Source organism: Coregonus lavaretus (assembly GCF_964263955.1).
Source record: "Coregonus lavaretus genome assembly, chromosome: 22".
Taxonomy (NCBI): Eukaryota; Metazoa; Chordata; class Actinopteri; order Salmoniformes; family Salmonidae; genus Coregonus; species Coregonus lavaretus.
Genome location: NC_140009.1, coordinates 39,804,786 through 39,823,097, shown reverse-complemented (window position 1 = coordinate 39,823,097; position 18,312 = coordinate 39,804,786). Strand labels below are relative to the sequence as shown.

The 18,312-nt window shown below is 42.9% G+C and overlaps 1 protein-coding gene across 1 annotated transcript in view; it reads left to right on the top strand.

The window, feature by feature from the left end:
• The window catches only part of LOC311149953 (phosphatase and actin regulator 3-like), a gene marked incomplete at both ends in the record, with an annotated part of 59,671 nt that overhangs the window by 29,056 nt on the left and 12,303 nt on the right, over positions 1–18,312 (top strand). The window contains 6 exons of the mRNA XM_084187176.1: positions 5,318–5,482; positions 7,293–7,457; positions 8,308–8,538; positions 9,804–10,023; positions 10,626–10,867; positions 11,223–11,376. Coding sequence (XP_084043302.1) covers positions 5,318–5,482; positions 7,293–7,457; positions 8,308–8,538; positions 9,804–10,023; positions 10,626–10,867; positions 11,223–11,376 — 1,177 coding nt within the window. The remainder of the gene's footprint in view (positions 1–5,317; positions 5,483–7,292; positions 7,458–8,307; positions 8,539–9,803; positions 10,024–10,625; positions 10,868–11,222; positions 11,377–18,312) is intronic.

The window sequence follows — 18,312 nt, the reverse complement described above, 5'->3', positions numbered from 1 at the left end:
AATTAGTTAAATAAAGTCCACCTGTGTGCAATCTAAGTGTCACATGATCTGTCACATGATCTCAGTATATATACACCTGTTCTGAAAGGCCCCAGAGTCTGCAATACCACTAAGCAAGGGGCACCACCAAGCAAGCAGCACCATGAAGACCAAGGAGCTCTCCAAACAGGTCAGGCACAAAGTTTGTGGAGAAGTACAGATCAGGGTTGGGTTATAAAAAAATATCAGAAACTTTGAACATCCCACGGAGCACCATTAAATCCATTATTAAAAAATGGAAAGAATATGGCACCACAACAAACCTGCCAAGAGAGGGCCACCCACCAAAACTCACAGACCAGGCAAAGAGGGCATTAATCAGAGAGTCAACAAAGACACCAAAGATAACCCTGAAGGAGCTGCAAAGCTCCACAGCGGAGATTGGAGTATCTGTCCATAGGACCACTTTAAGCCGTACACTCCACAGAACTGGGCTTTACGGAAGAGTGGCCAGAAAAAAGCCATTGCTTGAAGAAAAAAATAAGCAAACATGTTTTGTGTTCGCCAAAATGCATGTGGGGGACTCCCCAAACATATGGAAGAAGGTTCTCTGGTCAGATGAGACTAAAATTGAGCTTTTTGGCCATCAAGGAAAACGCTATGTCTGGCGCAAACCCAACACCTCTCATCACCCCGAGAACACCATGTTTTTCATCTGCAGTGACTGGGAAACTGGTCAGAATTGAAGGAATGATGGGTGGCACTAAATACAGGGAAATTCTTGAGGAAACTTGTTTCAGTCTTCCAGAGATTTGAGACTGGGACGGAGGTTCACCTTCCAGCAGGACAATGACCCTAAGCATACTGCTAAAGCAACACTGGTTTAAGGGGAAACATTTAAATGTCTTGGAATGGCCTAGTCAAGCCCAGACCTCAATCCAATTGAGAATCTGTGGTATGACTTAAAGATTGCTGTACACCAGCGGAACCCATCCAACTTGAAGGAGCTGGAGCAGTTTTGCCTTGAAGAATGGGCAAAAATCCCAGTGACTAGATGTGCCAAGCTTATAATAATAATATGCCATTTAGCAGACGCTTTTATCTAAAGCGACTTACAGTCATGTGTGCATCCATTTTTACGTATGGGTGGTCCCAGGGATCAAACCCACTACCCTGGTGTTACAAGCGCCATGTTCTACCAAATGAGCTACAGAGATAGAGACATACCACAAGAGACTTGCAGCTGTAATTGCTGCAAAAGGTGGCTCTACAAAGTAATGACTTTGGGGGGGGGGGGGGGGGGGGGGGTTATGCACGCTCAAGTTTTCCGTTTTTTTGTCTTATTTCTTGTTTGTTTCACACAAAACAATATTTTGCATCTTCAAAGTGGTAGGCATGTTGTGTAAATCAAATGATACAAACCCCCCCCCAAAATCAATTCCAGGTTGTAAGGCAACAAAATAGGAAAAATGCCAAGCGGGGTGAATACTTTCGCAAGCCACTGTATATGGTGTGAGTGTGACCTCCATCGACTGTGACATTGCACCATGAAGTGTCCATCAACAATGCCCTTGAAATACGCTCATAAGGCATATGTTTAGTCTCCTTATGTCATTGCACCTATGAACAGCCCACCTTTCAACTCCACCTTAGGACAACAGACCTTTAGTTACAACCGTGTCTGTCATGCATGCTGTCAGTCATGTTTTATGTCAGTTTACTTTTGTCATTAGAGAGACAGCTGTAAATTAATTGCAATAATTTGTTACAGCTGGCAGTATCTCACTCAGTGTAATGATTGACTGAGATATGGCAGGGAAAGGCAAGCTAAGTAGCACCAAATACGGAGCAGGATCGTGTTCATTAGGGCACACAGCAGAACACATTTTAAAATGATCTGCATTGGAAAACCAGCATTTATTATTGCACTAGTCTAACTAGTCCCTCCCTGTTTCAATCAGTTTTCTTCCATTTGGTGCCTTAGGAACATGACTCTGGTCTTCAAGTGTGTGAACAGTGAGGTAGTTCATCTTGACCAGTCAGCAGGGCAACATTGTTGTGACGATAATCACACAATTTGAAGAACCCTTGGTTACCACCGCTTCCACACTAACAGGGTATGCATTACAACATAATAATGCCTATATAAGATGCAAACTATGTTGTATGGTTGTTTTTCATTGTTTTATTGTGACAGTACAGCAGTAACCTCACAACACTGTCAATCATGCATGAAAATATCTATTTTGAACACTTCTTATTATGCAATCATAAAATCCCCCCTTTCTTTCACACAAAATATATTTTGCCTAAATTTGATTGGTAGGTAAGGGTTCCAGACTTTTAGCACTTGTAGGCTAAACACTCGCAATAGCTGGAAGACTAAAACATACTGTAGACTAAAACATACTGTAGACCATGTTTGTTGGACTATGTACATTACTGCAAAGAAATGGGGCGCTGCCTAAACACAATACATGGAATGAATTAATCCAAATTCACATTAGCATATTCATTGACATCGTATTGTTCACCACATGTGGTACCGCCCATTCATGATGGACATTTTACATACTTTTTAATATATCCCCATCCGGTGAAAAAAAAAGGCTGAGATTTCTCCAAATTCAATGTTATCTGTTACTCAATTTTTTAAAACAGGTTTCCTTCTATGGAAAATGTAGAAATACTAGATATACATTATGAATTGCTGGGCTCTGATTGGCTGCTGGAGATTCTCCTTCCGTATGGCAACAGCCTAGAATCCCCCCTCAACTCTCCTCTCCTCCCTCCCACCTAGCCCCCCCCCCCCTCCCCTTTTCTACTCACTGACCTCCTCCATGCTGCTTACCCCCTTCCCTGCATGCACTTGGGCTGCTCTGCCTCCAAGGAGGCTCCTCTCCACCGACTGACTGCAGCATCTGGATGTTGTCGCCATGGTAACAGAAATACCCCCCCCCCCCCCCCACCCTTCCTTTCTACCTCCTATCCCCTCCTCCCCCCTTCTCTAATCTTGCTGTGCTCATGCTCGCCGCCTCGCGTCTTCAGGCTTGACCTGGATTCCGTTGTGTGCTGGTTGACGGTTAGTAGGGAGGACGTGCGCGCCGGTCAACTGACTCGTTTCTCCATTATTTGGATGTCAAACGCCAGAGCCCACTTCTCTCCCACATCCCATCCCATCCCATGCATTTGGAGAGAGAGAGAGAGAGAGAGAGAGAGAGCGAGAGAGGCATGTTGCACACGGCATCGGGGCTCTATCCACCCTCCCTCTCCTCCACTGTACTCCAACAACACCCAGTTCCACAGTGAACTGAGGTTTTCCAGTCATTTTCCCCCTGTTTTGATGAAAACCTCTGTAGCCTGTACTGAATAGAGAAACCAAAATGTCTGCCTCCTGCCTGTTCCTGTTGTAGTGGGTTTAGTCAAGCTAATGTTTGCCGCTTGGATTCTTTCTGGTCTATTTACTGTACATTTCCTATGTACAGTGCATTCGGAAAGTATTGAGACCCCTTTACTTTTTCCAAGAAAATGTACGTTACAGCCTTATTCTAAAATGGATTAAATAAAATAAATGTGTCATCAATCTACACACAATACTCCATAATGACAAAGCGAAAACAGGTTTGTAGAAATCTTTGCAAATGTATAAAAAAAAAAAAACTGAAATATCACATTTACATAAGTATTCAGACCCTTTACTCAGTACTTTGTTGAAGCACCTTTGGCAGTCTTGGGTATGACGCTACAAGCTTGACACACCTGTATTTGGGGAGTTTCTCACATTCTTCTCTGCAGATCCACTCAAGCTCTGTCAGGTTGGATGGGGAGCGTCGCTATTTTCAGGTCTCTCCAGAGATGTTCGATCGGGTTCGGGCTCTGGCTGGGCCACTCAAGGACATTCAGAGACTTGTCCCAAAGCCACTCCTGCGTTGTCTTGGCTGTGTGATTAGGGTCGTTGTCCTGTTGGAAGGTGAACCTTTGCCCCAGTCTGAGTTCCTGAGCACTCTGGAGCAGGTTTTCATCAAGGATCTTTCTGTACTTTGCTCTGTTCATCTTTCCCTTGATCCTGACTAGTCTCCCAGTCCCTGCTGCTGAAAAACATCCCCACAGCATGATGCTGCCACCACCGTGCTTCACCGTAGGGATGGTGCCAGGTTTCCTCCAGAAGTGACGCTTGGCATTCAGGATCTGCAGAGAACAATGGGAGAAACTCCCCAAAAACAGGTGTGCACAAGCTTGTAGTGTCATACCCAAGAAGACTCTTAGGCTGTAATCGTTGCCAAAGGTGCTTCAACAAAGTACTGAGTAAAGGGTCTGAATACTTACGTAAATTTGATATTTCCGTGTTTTTAATTTTTGCCAAACATTCTAAAAACCTGTTTTTGCTTTGTCATTATGGGGTATTGTGTGTAGTTTGATGAAGAAGAAAAAACAATTTAATCCGTTTTAGAATAAGGTTGTAACATAACAAAATGTGGAAAAAGTATCTACCCTGTTTGTTTGTGATTGAATGTGAACACAACACATCAGCAAGACTATATGTACATCGGTGCAGCTGTTGTGTGGGCCTGTGGCTGTGTGACTCACGCAATAATTCAATGAAACTTGGTTCTCTTCTGATGTTGAGGAGCTGTTGATGTAGTGATGTCAAATCAATCACTGTGGTCAGCTAATCAAATCAGTCTGTGCCATATCTATCTATGTCGTTTTGTCTCTCTCGCTCTCGCTCTCTCGCTCACGCTCTCGCTCTCGCTCTCTCTCGCTCTCTCAACAATATGCCCTTGTCATCTGGCTTAATAACAGAGGATCAGAGAAAATAGATGGAGAGGCATTTTTTCTGTAAATACTCTGGTTATGCCTTCATGAGAAACTTGTTTGGATTGATGCACCTGTTTTGCTCTTGGGAGCTGTGGCTTCTATATTCAGTGCTCCATCGTTAGTAGCTGTAGAGTCTTGCTGTAGAGTTTATTTTCTCTAGTCTTAAAGGGGAGAGATATAGGGAAACCATATGTTAATTCAAATCAATTTATTTAAAGTAGGAGGTAATTTGCATAATGAATAGGGTGAACATTCACACCATGACATGATTTGCATAATTCACTGTTAACTAATATCTCTCTCCCTGCACATGTATCTCTCTTCTTCTCTCCACCCTTACCTCCACCTCCCTCTCTACCCCTTCCTTCTCTTCCACTCTCTCTTTCTTACACCGTTTCCCTTTCTCTCCCCCTCTCTCTTTTCTACCTCCCCCTATTTTCCACTCTGCCTCCCCCCTCTCTCTTTCCTGTCTCCCACTCGCTCCATACTCCCTGTCTACTACACACCTTTCTGGTTGCAGTGGAGGTGATGGACCATCAGAGGGTGCTGCATACTGGCTGCCTGGTGTCGGGGGTGCACACCCCGCCCATCCGCCGCAACAGCAAGCTGGCCAGCCTGGGGCGCATCTTCAAACCCTGGAAGTGGAGGAAAAAGAAAAACGAGAAGCTGAAGCAGAGCTCCACAGGTGAGCGAGAGAGAGAGAGACAGAGATGGGGGGGAAAAGAGAGAGCGGGCGTAGCAGATTATGAGTAAAAGGGCTTGAGTAATGCCCCAAATATTTAAAATGGCTTCCTCTATCTCAACTTACCATGACCCCAAATAGGACTCTCCAATTCTGTCAGATCAGGGGTAATGAAAGAAAGGACACGAGGAAAGGAAGCCATTTCAGAATAGGGTCGTTCCATTTGATATTAATCACTTTTTGACCGCAGCCATTTTGATTTAAACGAAACTTGCCATACATATTTCCCCATGGTAAAAGTGGTCAGAAAGTGACTTTTTGTAACTGAATGCCAAAACATTCAGGAGATAGAGGTGCTCAAAGTTGACCCATTTTGCATACCCCACCATACCATGAGACATCCATGTCTTCATCACTGGAAAAGATTAACGGTTTAGTTTGATATAATTTAAAAGCTTACAATCAGGTTAGTCAAACTATTTTATCATTTCTTTTAACATCAATTTTCTTAACGCGTAAAATCCAATGTTTTTCATTTTCGCATATGTTGTAGCTTGGACACTAATTTACATCACCTGAGGTGTTTGTGTTGTGCCAGTAATCGGTTGAGACACAGCTGCTTTCCCATGAATACAGGGTGCGTGTCATTTCAGTCATAGAAATATAATTCATAGAATGGACCTATCCCTTCAGGCCACTACAATTTAGCTGGTACACCATTGACATTGAAATCGAATTGAAATTTTAACCACCAATTACTACAACAAAGATGGCTACCCACCGTCAAATGTCAACTTAAATGCAAATGTATATTCTATTATCTATATTTCTATGATTTCAATAGGTTTCCTATGGAAGATTGACAGTATAATTTAAAACAAATGATATTCCCATTCAAGTCAACATTCTCTGATGTGTGGACTTCCAACCATCTTTGTGGTACAATTTGAAAGTTGTAATTTTAATTGTATTCCCATTTTAGCACATTTATCAGCTAAAACATGACTCCAACCCTCTATTCAAGAGTATGCTAAGTCTCAACCGATTGCAGGCACAACACAAACACCTCAGGTGATGTAAATTAGGGTCTAAGCTACAACATATACAGAAACAAAAATGGGTGGGTATATAACGCGAACGTCTAGCAACCCAAAGGCTGCAAGTTTGAATCTCATCACGGACAACTTTAGCATTTTAGCTACTTTGCAACTACTTAGCATGTTAGCTAACTCTTCCCTAACCTTAACCATTTAAGCTAACCCTTCCCCTAACCTTAACCCTTTTAGCTAACCCTAACCCTTTAACCTAACTCCTAAACGTAACCCTAACCCCTAGCCTAGCTAATGTTAGCCGTTCATAACAAATCATTTTGGCAAATTTGGAACATAGTGTATGTTTTGCTAATTCGGAACATATAATACGAATTGTAATTCGTAACATATCATACTAAATGGAGTGTCTCAGAATGTACAGAATAATACAAAATGCTCTGAGATGAATTGATGAAGACATGGATGTATCATGGTATGGTGGGGTATGCAAAATGGGTCAACTTTGAGCACCTCTATCTCCTGAATGTTTTTGCATTCGGGTCCAGAATGTCACTTTCTGACAATTTCTACCACGTGCAAATGTGTATGGAAAATGTTGTTCAAATCTAAAGGGGTGCGGTCAAAAGGTGAATGACAACAAATGGAATGACCCAATATGGAAATAATGTAATGTAGTCACGCTATGGAGACCATGAGCGTAACATAGAGGGTAACACTTGTAGAATACTGCAGACTAAGCCCTGTATGTTGTCTCTCTGCAGATGTGGCGTTGTCCAGTGGGTGTATCTCTCCCGAGCCTGGCTCCCCCTTGCAGGGCTCCTCAGACGGGACAGGCATGTTGGGGAGTTTTGGGGGGTCGCTCAGCGCCACTCTCACGGTCAGCAGTGTGGAGTACCTGGGCCCAGAGGAGGAACTCCCCCCGCCAGGTAGGACGGCCCAACAACCCTACAAAGAAAGTTAAGGCCCAATCCCAAATCGGCGCCTAGATCCTACCGTTTATTATGCATTTATGGAGATCTGAGAGGATTTGATTGGTATACTGTATATGATGAAACTTCCACGTCCTAGCCTGTCATAGGGCAAGGTGGAGCTACAGTCCTCAGTATTTGGACAGTGAAGCTACATTTTTGGGGGGGCTCTATACTCCAGCATTCTGGATTCGAGATCAAATTATGAACATGAGCCGAAAGTACTGAATTTCACCTTTTCTACTTTGTCCTCCTGTCGAAGAAGATTCATTATTTGACACAGGATAGGATAGCCGAGAGCAATATGATGAAGTCTACCATCAACCGTATTGCTTTTGCCAGTTGTGGACGCATTTCAGAGTAATCAAACTTACAGAGAGCCATGGAATTCGACTGAATCCTTAGTGTGTATCTTTGATAATCGTTAATAGGCATGTCAAAGGGAATATATATATATCTTCTAACCACTATTTAATTTTTTGTTTATAATTGTGAACAATTATTTATTATGTTTTGACAGTATTTACCATAGGCAACACTCAAGATACATGATGTATGATATGGAGAGATCACCATTTTCATATTCATGTACTTATACTGTACATATTATTCAAAGGAGGTTATGTTTAGCCACATGATACTCACATGAGCCACTAGGGGGCAATGAAGAAAATGTAAAAACAACCAGAATGGTATTTATAATAGCATCGTTCATTCACTGACAACAACTATCTCACTGTGAATGGTGTCCTGATGGTACCTGATTCAACTTTGATTCAACTTAATTAATTAAACGAATGTCTTTCAGCAGCTGAGCCTCCAGAGGATTGTGAGCCAGAGGAGGAGAGCTGTCAGAACACAGAAGAAGAGGAGGGAGAAGAGGAGGCGCAGCCTGGTGCCAATGCCTCCGGGGAGGTCCAGGAGGGCGTAGAGGAGACGGAGGAGACGGAGGAGACCCGAGAAGAGGAAATACCTCGGGGAACCACGCCACCTCCAGTAGCGGCCAAACCGGTGATGCCACAGCTGAGCAGTGGCGAGGGTGAGTAGGCTAGTGGAGTGGAGTGTACCAGGGTAGGCGTCAATTCGAATCGAACTCAGTCCATTCAGGTTGTAAACTGACATTCCGATTCCAATTTTTCCTCATAGAAAAGCATTGAGAATAATTGGAATCGATTGAATTGAAATGGAATTGACCCTGGTGGAGTGTACTAAAAGGAAGGGACCATCATGTACTGCACTGCACTCTCAGACAAGGGTAGTGTGTACCCCACATGTACAAGTATGTGACGGAGACCATCCTTGTACGGCCGGCCAGGATTCGATCAACAATGACACAAAACAACAAAAGCTAGCATGCTTCCTTCCTACCATTACCTTACCAATAGCTTTGTTTGGCCAAGGGTAACACTACTTTGTCACGGCATGATGGGTACTACTAGCACACACAGCTAACTAGCTGACATCTGCTACATATACTGTACACAACACACCAAAGGATCACACATCTGTGCATGAAGAGGATGGCGATGTGGACCACCCACACCACTAGAGTTAGAGTTTTTAAAATTCACATTGAGCATGGTTACATGCACACAATAATGCGATTATTGTGGATAGTCAGATTAATATAATAGTTCGATTAAAACGTTGACATGCTTTGCAATAGGACCGAATTCCCTAATAATCCTGTTTACATGCATACATCTGAAATCAGGCTACCTGATGGCACTCTGATAAATGCAGAAAATCACTAATCAAAAGAAATGTTCTACAACAGCGACCATATTTTGATTCGGACATATAAAGTTTGTATGTGAAAACTACTTCTAAGATGCATATATTCAGTTGTTCCGAACTCACTTCACTCGCGCTAAAGGAGGGAAGCTCGCTCGGCTGGTGCTAGCACATACACAGATCAAATACACCGCTGGAATGCCGATTAAGGTGTTTACATGTCCTAACAATTTGAAAGATTGCTTACTTCGTTTCTGACTTTACGCCAATTAAGATAAGCCGAGTAAGGTGTTTACATGACTATTGCAAAATCTGCCTACTGCCATATCGAATTATTCCTGTGCATGTAAACGTACCCATTGTCGACCACTCAAATAGTTTTGAGATACTATGCTGTCATAGGCAAACAAAGTACAATATTTCATTTGGAGTCAACTGTAATACATTACATCATATATACATCATTGTTATCAGTTACTATATTGTACGTATGGTCATCTATACACATATATGCATAAACAAAAACAAAGTAAAGTAGATACCTGACCTTTGTCTTTCTCTGCCTCTCAGACCCATCCCCTGTGTCCTCACACTTGGCCAACTCTTTCCTGCCTAAGGAGCCTCCCAGGGCTCCCGAGAGCCTGGTCCCCATGGTGGCCCTGCGAGGGCCCCTCTCCAACCCCGCAGGGTCTCCTCACCTCACCAATATTATGCATCCTCCAATGCCCCCTAGCTGTATCATGGAGGAACTACAACGAGCCTTTGCCTCTAAGGCGAACCGACAGGAAAGGTGAGCAGCACACCCATTCACTGCAAACAGCCATATAATCTCACCAATGATGTGATCAGGAGTTCATGTTGTCTCTAATGTTTGCTAACACTTAAAGCCTGTGGGTAGAATGCTTTATAACATGTTATAAGCATATATGAGCCTTTATAATGTCTTACAATAAATCGTATTATAATATGTTAGGTCTCTCTGTATCAACAGTTCCACTGACTCAAAATGGCTGGTATTTAGTCAGGCTCATTATGAGACGATGATAAGACATTATAAACACGGTCACACATGCGGCCAGACATTCTCATGTCTTACAATACCTACTGATGTTGAGTAAAGTGTTATTTAATGTTCAACCCCACATCTAACCTCAACATGATCCCTTTCAGTGATGTTACAGTCGATCAGCTTATATCCGCCATGTTGCATTTTCACTATGGTATCTTCACCACATGCTCACCCATCCATGTTAACGCCTACCTCTATGTTCCCTTTCAAATTGACCCAATGCTACCTCCCATACTAACCTGCACTGCCTTGCTCACCCATCCATTAACCCCCTCCTGTCCTGTTAACCCCCATGCTCTCTCTTCCCTCCCGTGTCCCCTCAGTGTGCATGGGCCTGCTGAGCCGGGTTCGCCCCCATGGCGGCGCTCTGACGGGCGGATCTCTCGCTCCACAAGCTCGGAGAATCAGTCGGCGGTGGGTGGCGGCATTGTCGACTGGCTCCACCAAGCAGAGAGGAAGAAGGAGGCAGAGGAGAACAAGGAGAACGTGCGGCTGGACCAGTGCTTCTCCGACAGCTCGGGCCTCCCCCACGATCAGGACGACTGGAACGACTCTGTCATCTCCGGTGTGTCCTTTCTTAAAGGAAAGATTGCATACAATGAAATCCACCAAACGAACAACATAGATTAATGATATCCCCCTTGTTAAACAAATTCCCAAGCGATATATAACAACTCAAGAATAGACTTTCATTTGGGCTAAACTTTGGGGGGAAAACAGACAGACACAAATGGCAGACAGTGCAGTTTTAAGACGACACATTTAAAAAACTTGTTTTGTTTTTGGGGGGCATTATGGACTCTCCTAAACTTGAGATGTCCACATGATTTACAAGAAGGTTTTACTTGCATGTGAACATTTTAGGTTAGGTTTCTGTCCTTCGAAGTGATCGCTGAAGTCCTTTGTGTGTGTGTGTGCAGGTACACTACCGAGCAGGCTAAGGAAGGAGCTGTTGACAGTGAAGCTTCGGAATCGACCCAGCAAGGAGGAGCTGGAAGACCGGAATATCTTCCCAGCACGGACCGAACAGGAGCGTCAGGATATACGCCAGCAGATCGAGATGAAACTCGCCAAGTAAGTAGTCATCTTCACTCCTCACCCACTCCTTTCTCATTTAATCTTTACATAATACCTTGCATCGTCTCGTCACCCCTTTTTCTCAAAAGGCATTGGAGAAGAAGGTGCAAGGGAAGGGACCTTGGAGCTTCTTCTCCAATATGGTTGGGAAGGAAGCAAGGAGCAAGGAATGGCGAAAGGCCAATTGAGAAAAAGCCCATCTAGATCACATCCTGTTGGCCTACTGCAATGACACCTCTTCCTTTTCAACATCTTTCATACCCTAGAATGTATGGAAGCATACCTGGGTTCAAATGCTATTTGAAATCTTTCAAATACCTGCCAGATGGGAAGGGTTTGCAGTTCTGGAACTATTCTACTATTAAGCACAAATAAAGTATTTGAAATGATTTAAAATAGTACTTGAACCCAGGTCTGGAAGGAAGAAATTAACCTGAAGGCTCTTTTGGGACATAAGACTACACCATTGATATTGATTGCCTATGAATGTCAATATAAATACAGTAAATACATTTACATTTGAGTCATTTAGCAGACACTCTTATCCTAAGCGACCTACACGGACTGGGACATGTTCCGGGTTGCCTCTGAGAAAAACATTGACGTATACATTGACACGGTGACCGACTTCATAAGGAAGGGTATAGGGGATGTTGTTCCCACTGTGACGATTAAAACCTACCCAAACCAAAAACCGTGAATAGATGGTAGTATTCGCGCAAAACTTAAAGCGCAAACCACCGCATTTAACCACGGCAAGGTAACTGGGAATATGGTCGAATACAAACAGTCCAGTTATGCCCTCCGCAAGGCAATCAAACAGGCAAAATGTCCAGTTATGCCCTCCGCAAGGCAATCAAACAGGCAAAATGTCAGTACAGAGACAAAGTGGAGTCGCAATTCAGCGGCTCAGACATGAGACATATGTGGCAGGGACTCCAGACAATCACGGATTACAAAGGGAAAACCAGCCACGTCGCAGAAACCGATGTCTTGCTCCTGGATAAGCTAAACACCTTCTTCGCCCGCTTTGAGGATAACACAGTGCCACCGATGTGTGCCGCTCCCGAGGACTGTGTGCTCTCGTTCTCCGTGGCCGACATGAGTAAGACATTTAAGCGTGTTAACCGTCGCAAGGCTGCCGGCCCAGACATCTACAGCACCCAATGTCACAGGAAGGCCAAAAAGATCATCAAGGACATCAACCACCCGAGCCACTGCCTGTTCACCCCGCTATCATCTAGAAGGCGAGGTCAATACAGGTGCATCAAAGCTGGGACCGAGAGACTGAAAAGCAACTTCTATCTCAAGGACATCAGACTGTTAAATAGCCATCACTAGCCAGCCTCCACCCAGTACCCTGCCCTGAACTTAGTCACTGTCACTAGCCATCTACCACCCGGTTATTCTACCATGCACCTTAGAGACTGCTGCAAAGGGCTGTGGCGGTCACGAAATTTCGTCAGCCGGTGATTGTCACGCAAATAACTGTTGGTCTCACGGTAGTTGACCGTTAATTAACATAAACACATTTAGCATCTCCTGGCTTCCACACATATCCTACAAGCCACTAATGCTGACCTTTCGAACATCTACAGTGAGGGAAAAAAGTATTTGATCCCCTGCTGATTTTGTACGTTTGCCCACTGACAAAGACCTGATCAGTCTATAATTGTAATGGTAGGTTTATTTGAACAGTGAGAGAAAGAATAACAACAAAAAAAATCCAGAAAAACGCATGTCAAAAATGTTATAAATTGATTTGCATTTTAATGAGAGAAATAAGTATTTGACCCCTCTGCAAAACATGACTTAGTACTTGGTGGAAAAACCCTTGTTGGCAATCACAGAGGTCAGACGTTTCTTGTAGTTGGCCACCAGGTTTGCACACATCTCAGGAGGGATTTTGTTCCACTCCTCTTTGCAGATCTTTAAGGTTTTGAGACCAGTTCTCCTCTGAATCATTCAGATGTTCATTGGCAAACTTCAGACGGCCCTATATATGTGCTTTCTTGAGCAGGGGGACCTGTCCTTCACGGCGTAGTGTGTTACCAATTGTTTTCTTGGTGATTATGGTCCCAGCTGCCTTGAGATCATTGACAAGATCCTCCTGTGTAGTTCTGGGCTGATTCCTCACCGTTCTAATGATCATTGCAACTCCACAAGGTGAGATCTTGCATGGAGCCCCAGGCCAAGGGAGATTAACAGGTCTTTTGTGTTTCTTCCATTTGCGAATAATCGCACCAACTGTTGTCACCTTCTCACCAAGCTGCTTGGTAGTGGTCTTGTAGCCCATTCCAGCCTTGTGTAGGTCTACAATCTTGTCCCTGACATCCTTGGAGAGCTCTTTGGTCTTGGCCATGGTGGAGAGTTTGGAATCTGATTGATTGATTGCTTCTGTGGACAGGTGTTTTTTATACAGGTAACAAGCTGAGATTAGGAGCACACTCTTAAAGGGAGTGCTCCTAATCTCAGCTCGTTACTTGTATAAAAGACACCTGGGAGCCAGAAATCTTTCTGGTTGAGAGAGGGTCAAATACTTATTTCCCTCATTCAAATGCAAATCAATTTAAAAACATTTTTTACATGCGTTTTTCTGGATTTCGTTTTTTCTGTCTCTCACTGTTCAAGTAAACCTACCATTAAAATTATAGACTGATCATTTCTTTGTCAGTGGGCAAACGTACAAAATCAGCAGGGGATCAAATACTTTTTTCCCCACTGTACATTTTAAAAAGTCTAATAAATCCATGTAATATAGCCTACACCTTCACAATAAACCCATTATTTATTTTAGACAGGTCTAAAGAAGCATGATAGGAAGAAAATGTAGTCTATTTCAGAAGAACAGAATAGCATACTCTGAGTTATCCTTATGTTAGGTCCTGATCTGGCTATGCCAGATGGCTGTGGGCTACACTAGTTAATTTAGCAGACACGATTTGCTTAGAATTCCATGGCATTATTTTATATTATTTATAGTATGAAGAATACAATTGAACAAAGCTGAATAAAATAGAAAGGATATTTTCTCCAAACGATTTGAGGTAGCGCGCACATGCGGCTATTCTGTGTTGAGCATTTAACAAAGAAATAGGTACTCCTATATGATTCATTTAGAGTTATTAATGTAACTTTAGTTGTTCTACAAACGTTGGGCTATATGTTTTGATTTTTAATACATTGTAAGGCTGCATGATGCAACTCTAATGATGATTTGAAAAAAGTTGCTTGAAGGGCATGAGCTCTGCTTAGTTTTTTTGCGCAGGCTGTACACACTTCGTCAGTCTCTCATTCACAATTTGAGAAGCACTTGATAATGCCTCAAGCAGGTCTCTTCTTATTATTGGTGTCCTTTAGTAGTGGTTTCTTTGCAGCAATTCAACCATGAAGGCCTGATTCACACAGTCCCCTCTGAACAGTTGATGTTGAGATGTGTCTGTTACTTGAACTTTGTGAAGCATTTATTTGGGCTGCAATTTCTGTGGCTGGTAACTCTAATGAACTTATCCTCTGCAGCAGAGTTAACTGGGTCTTCCATTCCTGTCGCGGTCCTCATGAGAGCCAGTTTCATCATTGCGCTTGATGGTTTTTGCGACTGCACTTGAAGAAACTTTCGAAGTTCTTGAAATGTTCCGTATAGACTGACCTTCATGTCTTAAAGTAATGATAGACTGTTTCTCTTTGCTTATTTGAGCTGTTCTTGCCATAATAAGGACTTGGTGTTTTACCAAATAGGGCTATCTTATGTATACCCCACCCTACCTTGTCACAACACAACTGATTGGCTCAAACACATTAAGAAGAAAATAAATTCCACAAATTAACTTTTAACAAGGCACACCTGTTAATTGAAATGCATTCCAGGTGACTACCTCATGAATCTGGTTGAGTGAATGCCAAGAGCGTGCAAAGCTGTCATCAAGGCAAAGGGTGGCTACTTTGAAGAATCTCAAATATAAAATATATTTTGATTTGTTTAACACTTTTTTCTTTACTACATGATTCCATATATGTTATTTCATAGTTTTGATGTCTTCACTATTATTCTACAATGTAGGAAATAGTAAAAATAAAGAAAAACCCTTGAATGAGTAGGTGTGTCCAAACTTTTGACTGGTACTGTATATACTGTATTTATACTCCGGACTCCAACATTGCTCATCCTAATATGATGTATTTCTTAATTCCATTCTTGTACTTTTAGATTTGTGTGTATTGTTAGATATTACTGCACTGTTGGAGCTAGGAACACAAACATATCGCTACACCCGCAATAACATCTGCTAAATATGTGTATGCGACCAATAGTATTTGATTTGAATAGGGTTAGGTGCCTTGCTCAAGGGCACATCGATAGATTTTTCACCTATGAATGTCCATGAGAGGAGAGTCTGAACAGTGAACAGTGAGTGATAGGAGGGGATGAAACTGTAAGCTTAATGGTAGTGGTTATGTAATGTTGAACAGTGGGGGGTTTAGAGCGGAGGTGAGAAAGACAATCTGATCTCGGAGGATTATATCCTTGATTTGCGTCCGTCGGTTAATCTGGCATTGTTTTGTACATTCTTTGGAATCGATGCTTGGACTCGGCCAATCCTGATCCTGGATCAGTCGCTGTATTGTGTTGGAGGGATTTTACAGCGGCCCGGTGCTAAACCAGCTGATTGAACTAATCAAGGTCTTGACCAAACCAATCCCTAGTTGAGGGAGAGAGATGAGTAATTGCTCTGAGTGGTTTCATCACCAATTGGAGTAAGATCCTGCAAACTCGAAATGTTGTTCATTTGTGGACCTGAGTTATACGCTTAGAACGTGGTACACTATGGTGGTAAAATACCCAGATTCCTTCTCAAGAGCAAAAATTATTTTTGATTTCAAGAATGTTACTGGAGAGATAAGAAATCAGGAATCCTTAATTTCCTGTTTTCTATTGCCTCCTTTTTGTTTGTGTACTGTTTTTCTTTACTCTATGTGCCACCCACTCTGTAGCTCAGCTGGTAGAGCACGGCGCTTGTAACGCCAAGGTAGTGGGTTCGATCCCCGGGACCACCCATACACACAATTTTTTTTTTGCATATTAGATTAGAAGATGTTCCCTCCCAGGGAGTTATTAGAATTCGAACTTCCAGTAACACTACAGGCCTGCGGGACACTATGGATGTGGACACAAGACTTCGAGAATATTAATAGAACATCGTGCTTCACTAAACAAAAGCATTTAGAGAATGTTCTCGTACTGTATGGTTTCTTATTAGCAGTTCGGTAGAAGGACAGAATAGGAAGGCATTTAAGTACTATAACTGCTGTGTTTCTTATCACCAATTTGTGAAGCTAGGGGTACACTATCATGTTACATAACTCAGTCGAGTGCTACACATCTTCAAGAAAGCGATTTAACAGTCAGACTCCAGGCAGTGGCAAGACAGGGGGTTCCTCAAGCATGGGAGTGAGATGTGGAGCTGTCTGGAGAGAAGGTCACATTGAGAGCGCCATTGTAGGCTGGTCAAACAAAAGACCACCGATCTGTGCAAAAACTACCATAAAACGTTATAATTGCTCATTTAAATGGATGTATTCGATGCACACAATGCAATTGCAAGTTGTATTTGGAACTGCCTTTGAATAATATGCCTTCCTGTCTATTTGAAATATTATAGTTATTTTGCTCACTGCTCAATGGTCACGTGCACTGCCATTTGCGATTGAGATGAACTGCTGAACATAATTCAGGGGGACCACTGAACATTTCTCCCCCTAAATGTCTTAGTTTTGACCGTTGAATTAAGCCTGGTTATGATGGGATTGTTTGGTTGAAACTAAAACCTGCACACACAGTGGGCCTCCAGGACCAAGACTTAAAGGTCCTGGGGGAGCACTGTGGAAGATAATTTACAGGAGCATAAGGCACAACCCAAGTAGCCGGTCCCAAATAGTTTGCTATATCTTCCCCAGTGGTCTCCTGTGAGGTTTGCAGATCTGTATGGTGGAAGCAATGTGGTGAAAGCTCCACCACTACATTGCTCCTACCTATCCAGACCATTAAAGGTAAGGGGAAGGGGCAGGTAGGGATCGGTTTGGGATTATCCTACTATACTGCAATTTGTGCTCCCATCCTCTAGCCACGGTTACCTCCAGACAAAACAGAGACCACATATGAAAAGGTCCACTGTAAATGGTAAAAGTTCAGAGTCCCACACCAGTGTAGACATTTTGTTGAGGTCATGAGCTGCTTAGTCCTTCTTTACGTGGTGCCACTAGTACGTACAGTGTATTCGCAAAGTATTCAGACCCCTTTACCTTTTCCACATTTTGTCACGTTACAGCCTTATTCTAAAATGGATTAAATTGTTTTTTCCCCTCATCAACCTACACACAATACCCCATAATGACAAATAAAAAACAGGTTTTTCAAAATGTTTGCAAATGTATTAGAAATAAAAAACTGAAATATCACATTTACGTAAGTATTCAGACCCTTTACTCAATACTTTGTTGAAGCACCTTTTGCAGCGATTACAGCCTCGAGTCTTCTTGGGTATGACGCTACAAGTTTGGCACATCTGTATTTGGGGAGTTTCTCCCATTCTTCTCTGCAGATCCTCTCAAGCTCTGTCAGGTTGGATGAGGAGCGTCGCTGCACAGCTATTTTCAGGTCTTTCCAAAGATGTTCGATCAGGTTCAAGTCCGGGCTCTGGCTGGGCCACTAAAGGATATTCAGAGACTTGTCCCGAAGCCACTCCTGTGTTGTCTTGGCTGTGTGCTTAGGGTCGTTGTCCTGTTGGAAGGTGAACCTTTGCCACAGTCTGAGGTCCTGAACGCTCTGGAGCAGGCTTTCTTAAAGGATCTCTCTGTACTTTGCTCCGTTCATCTTTCCCTCGATCCTGACTAGTCTCCCAGTCCCTGCTGCTGAAAAACATCCCCACAGCATGA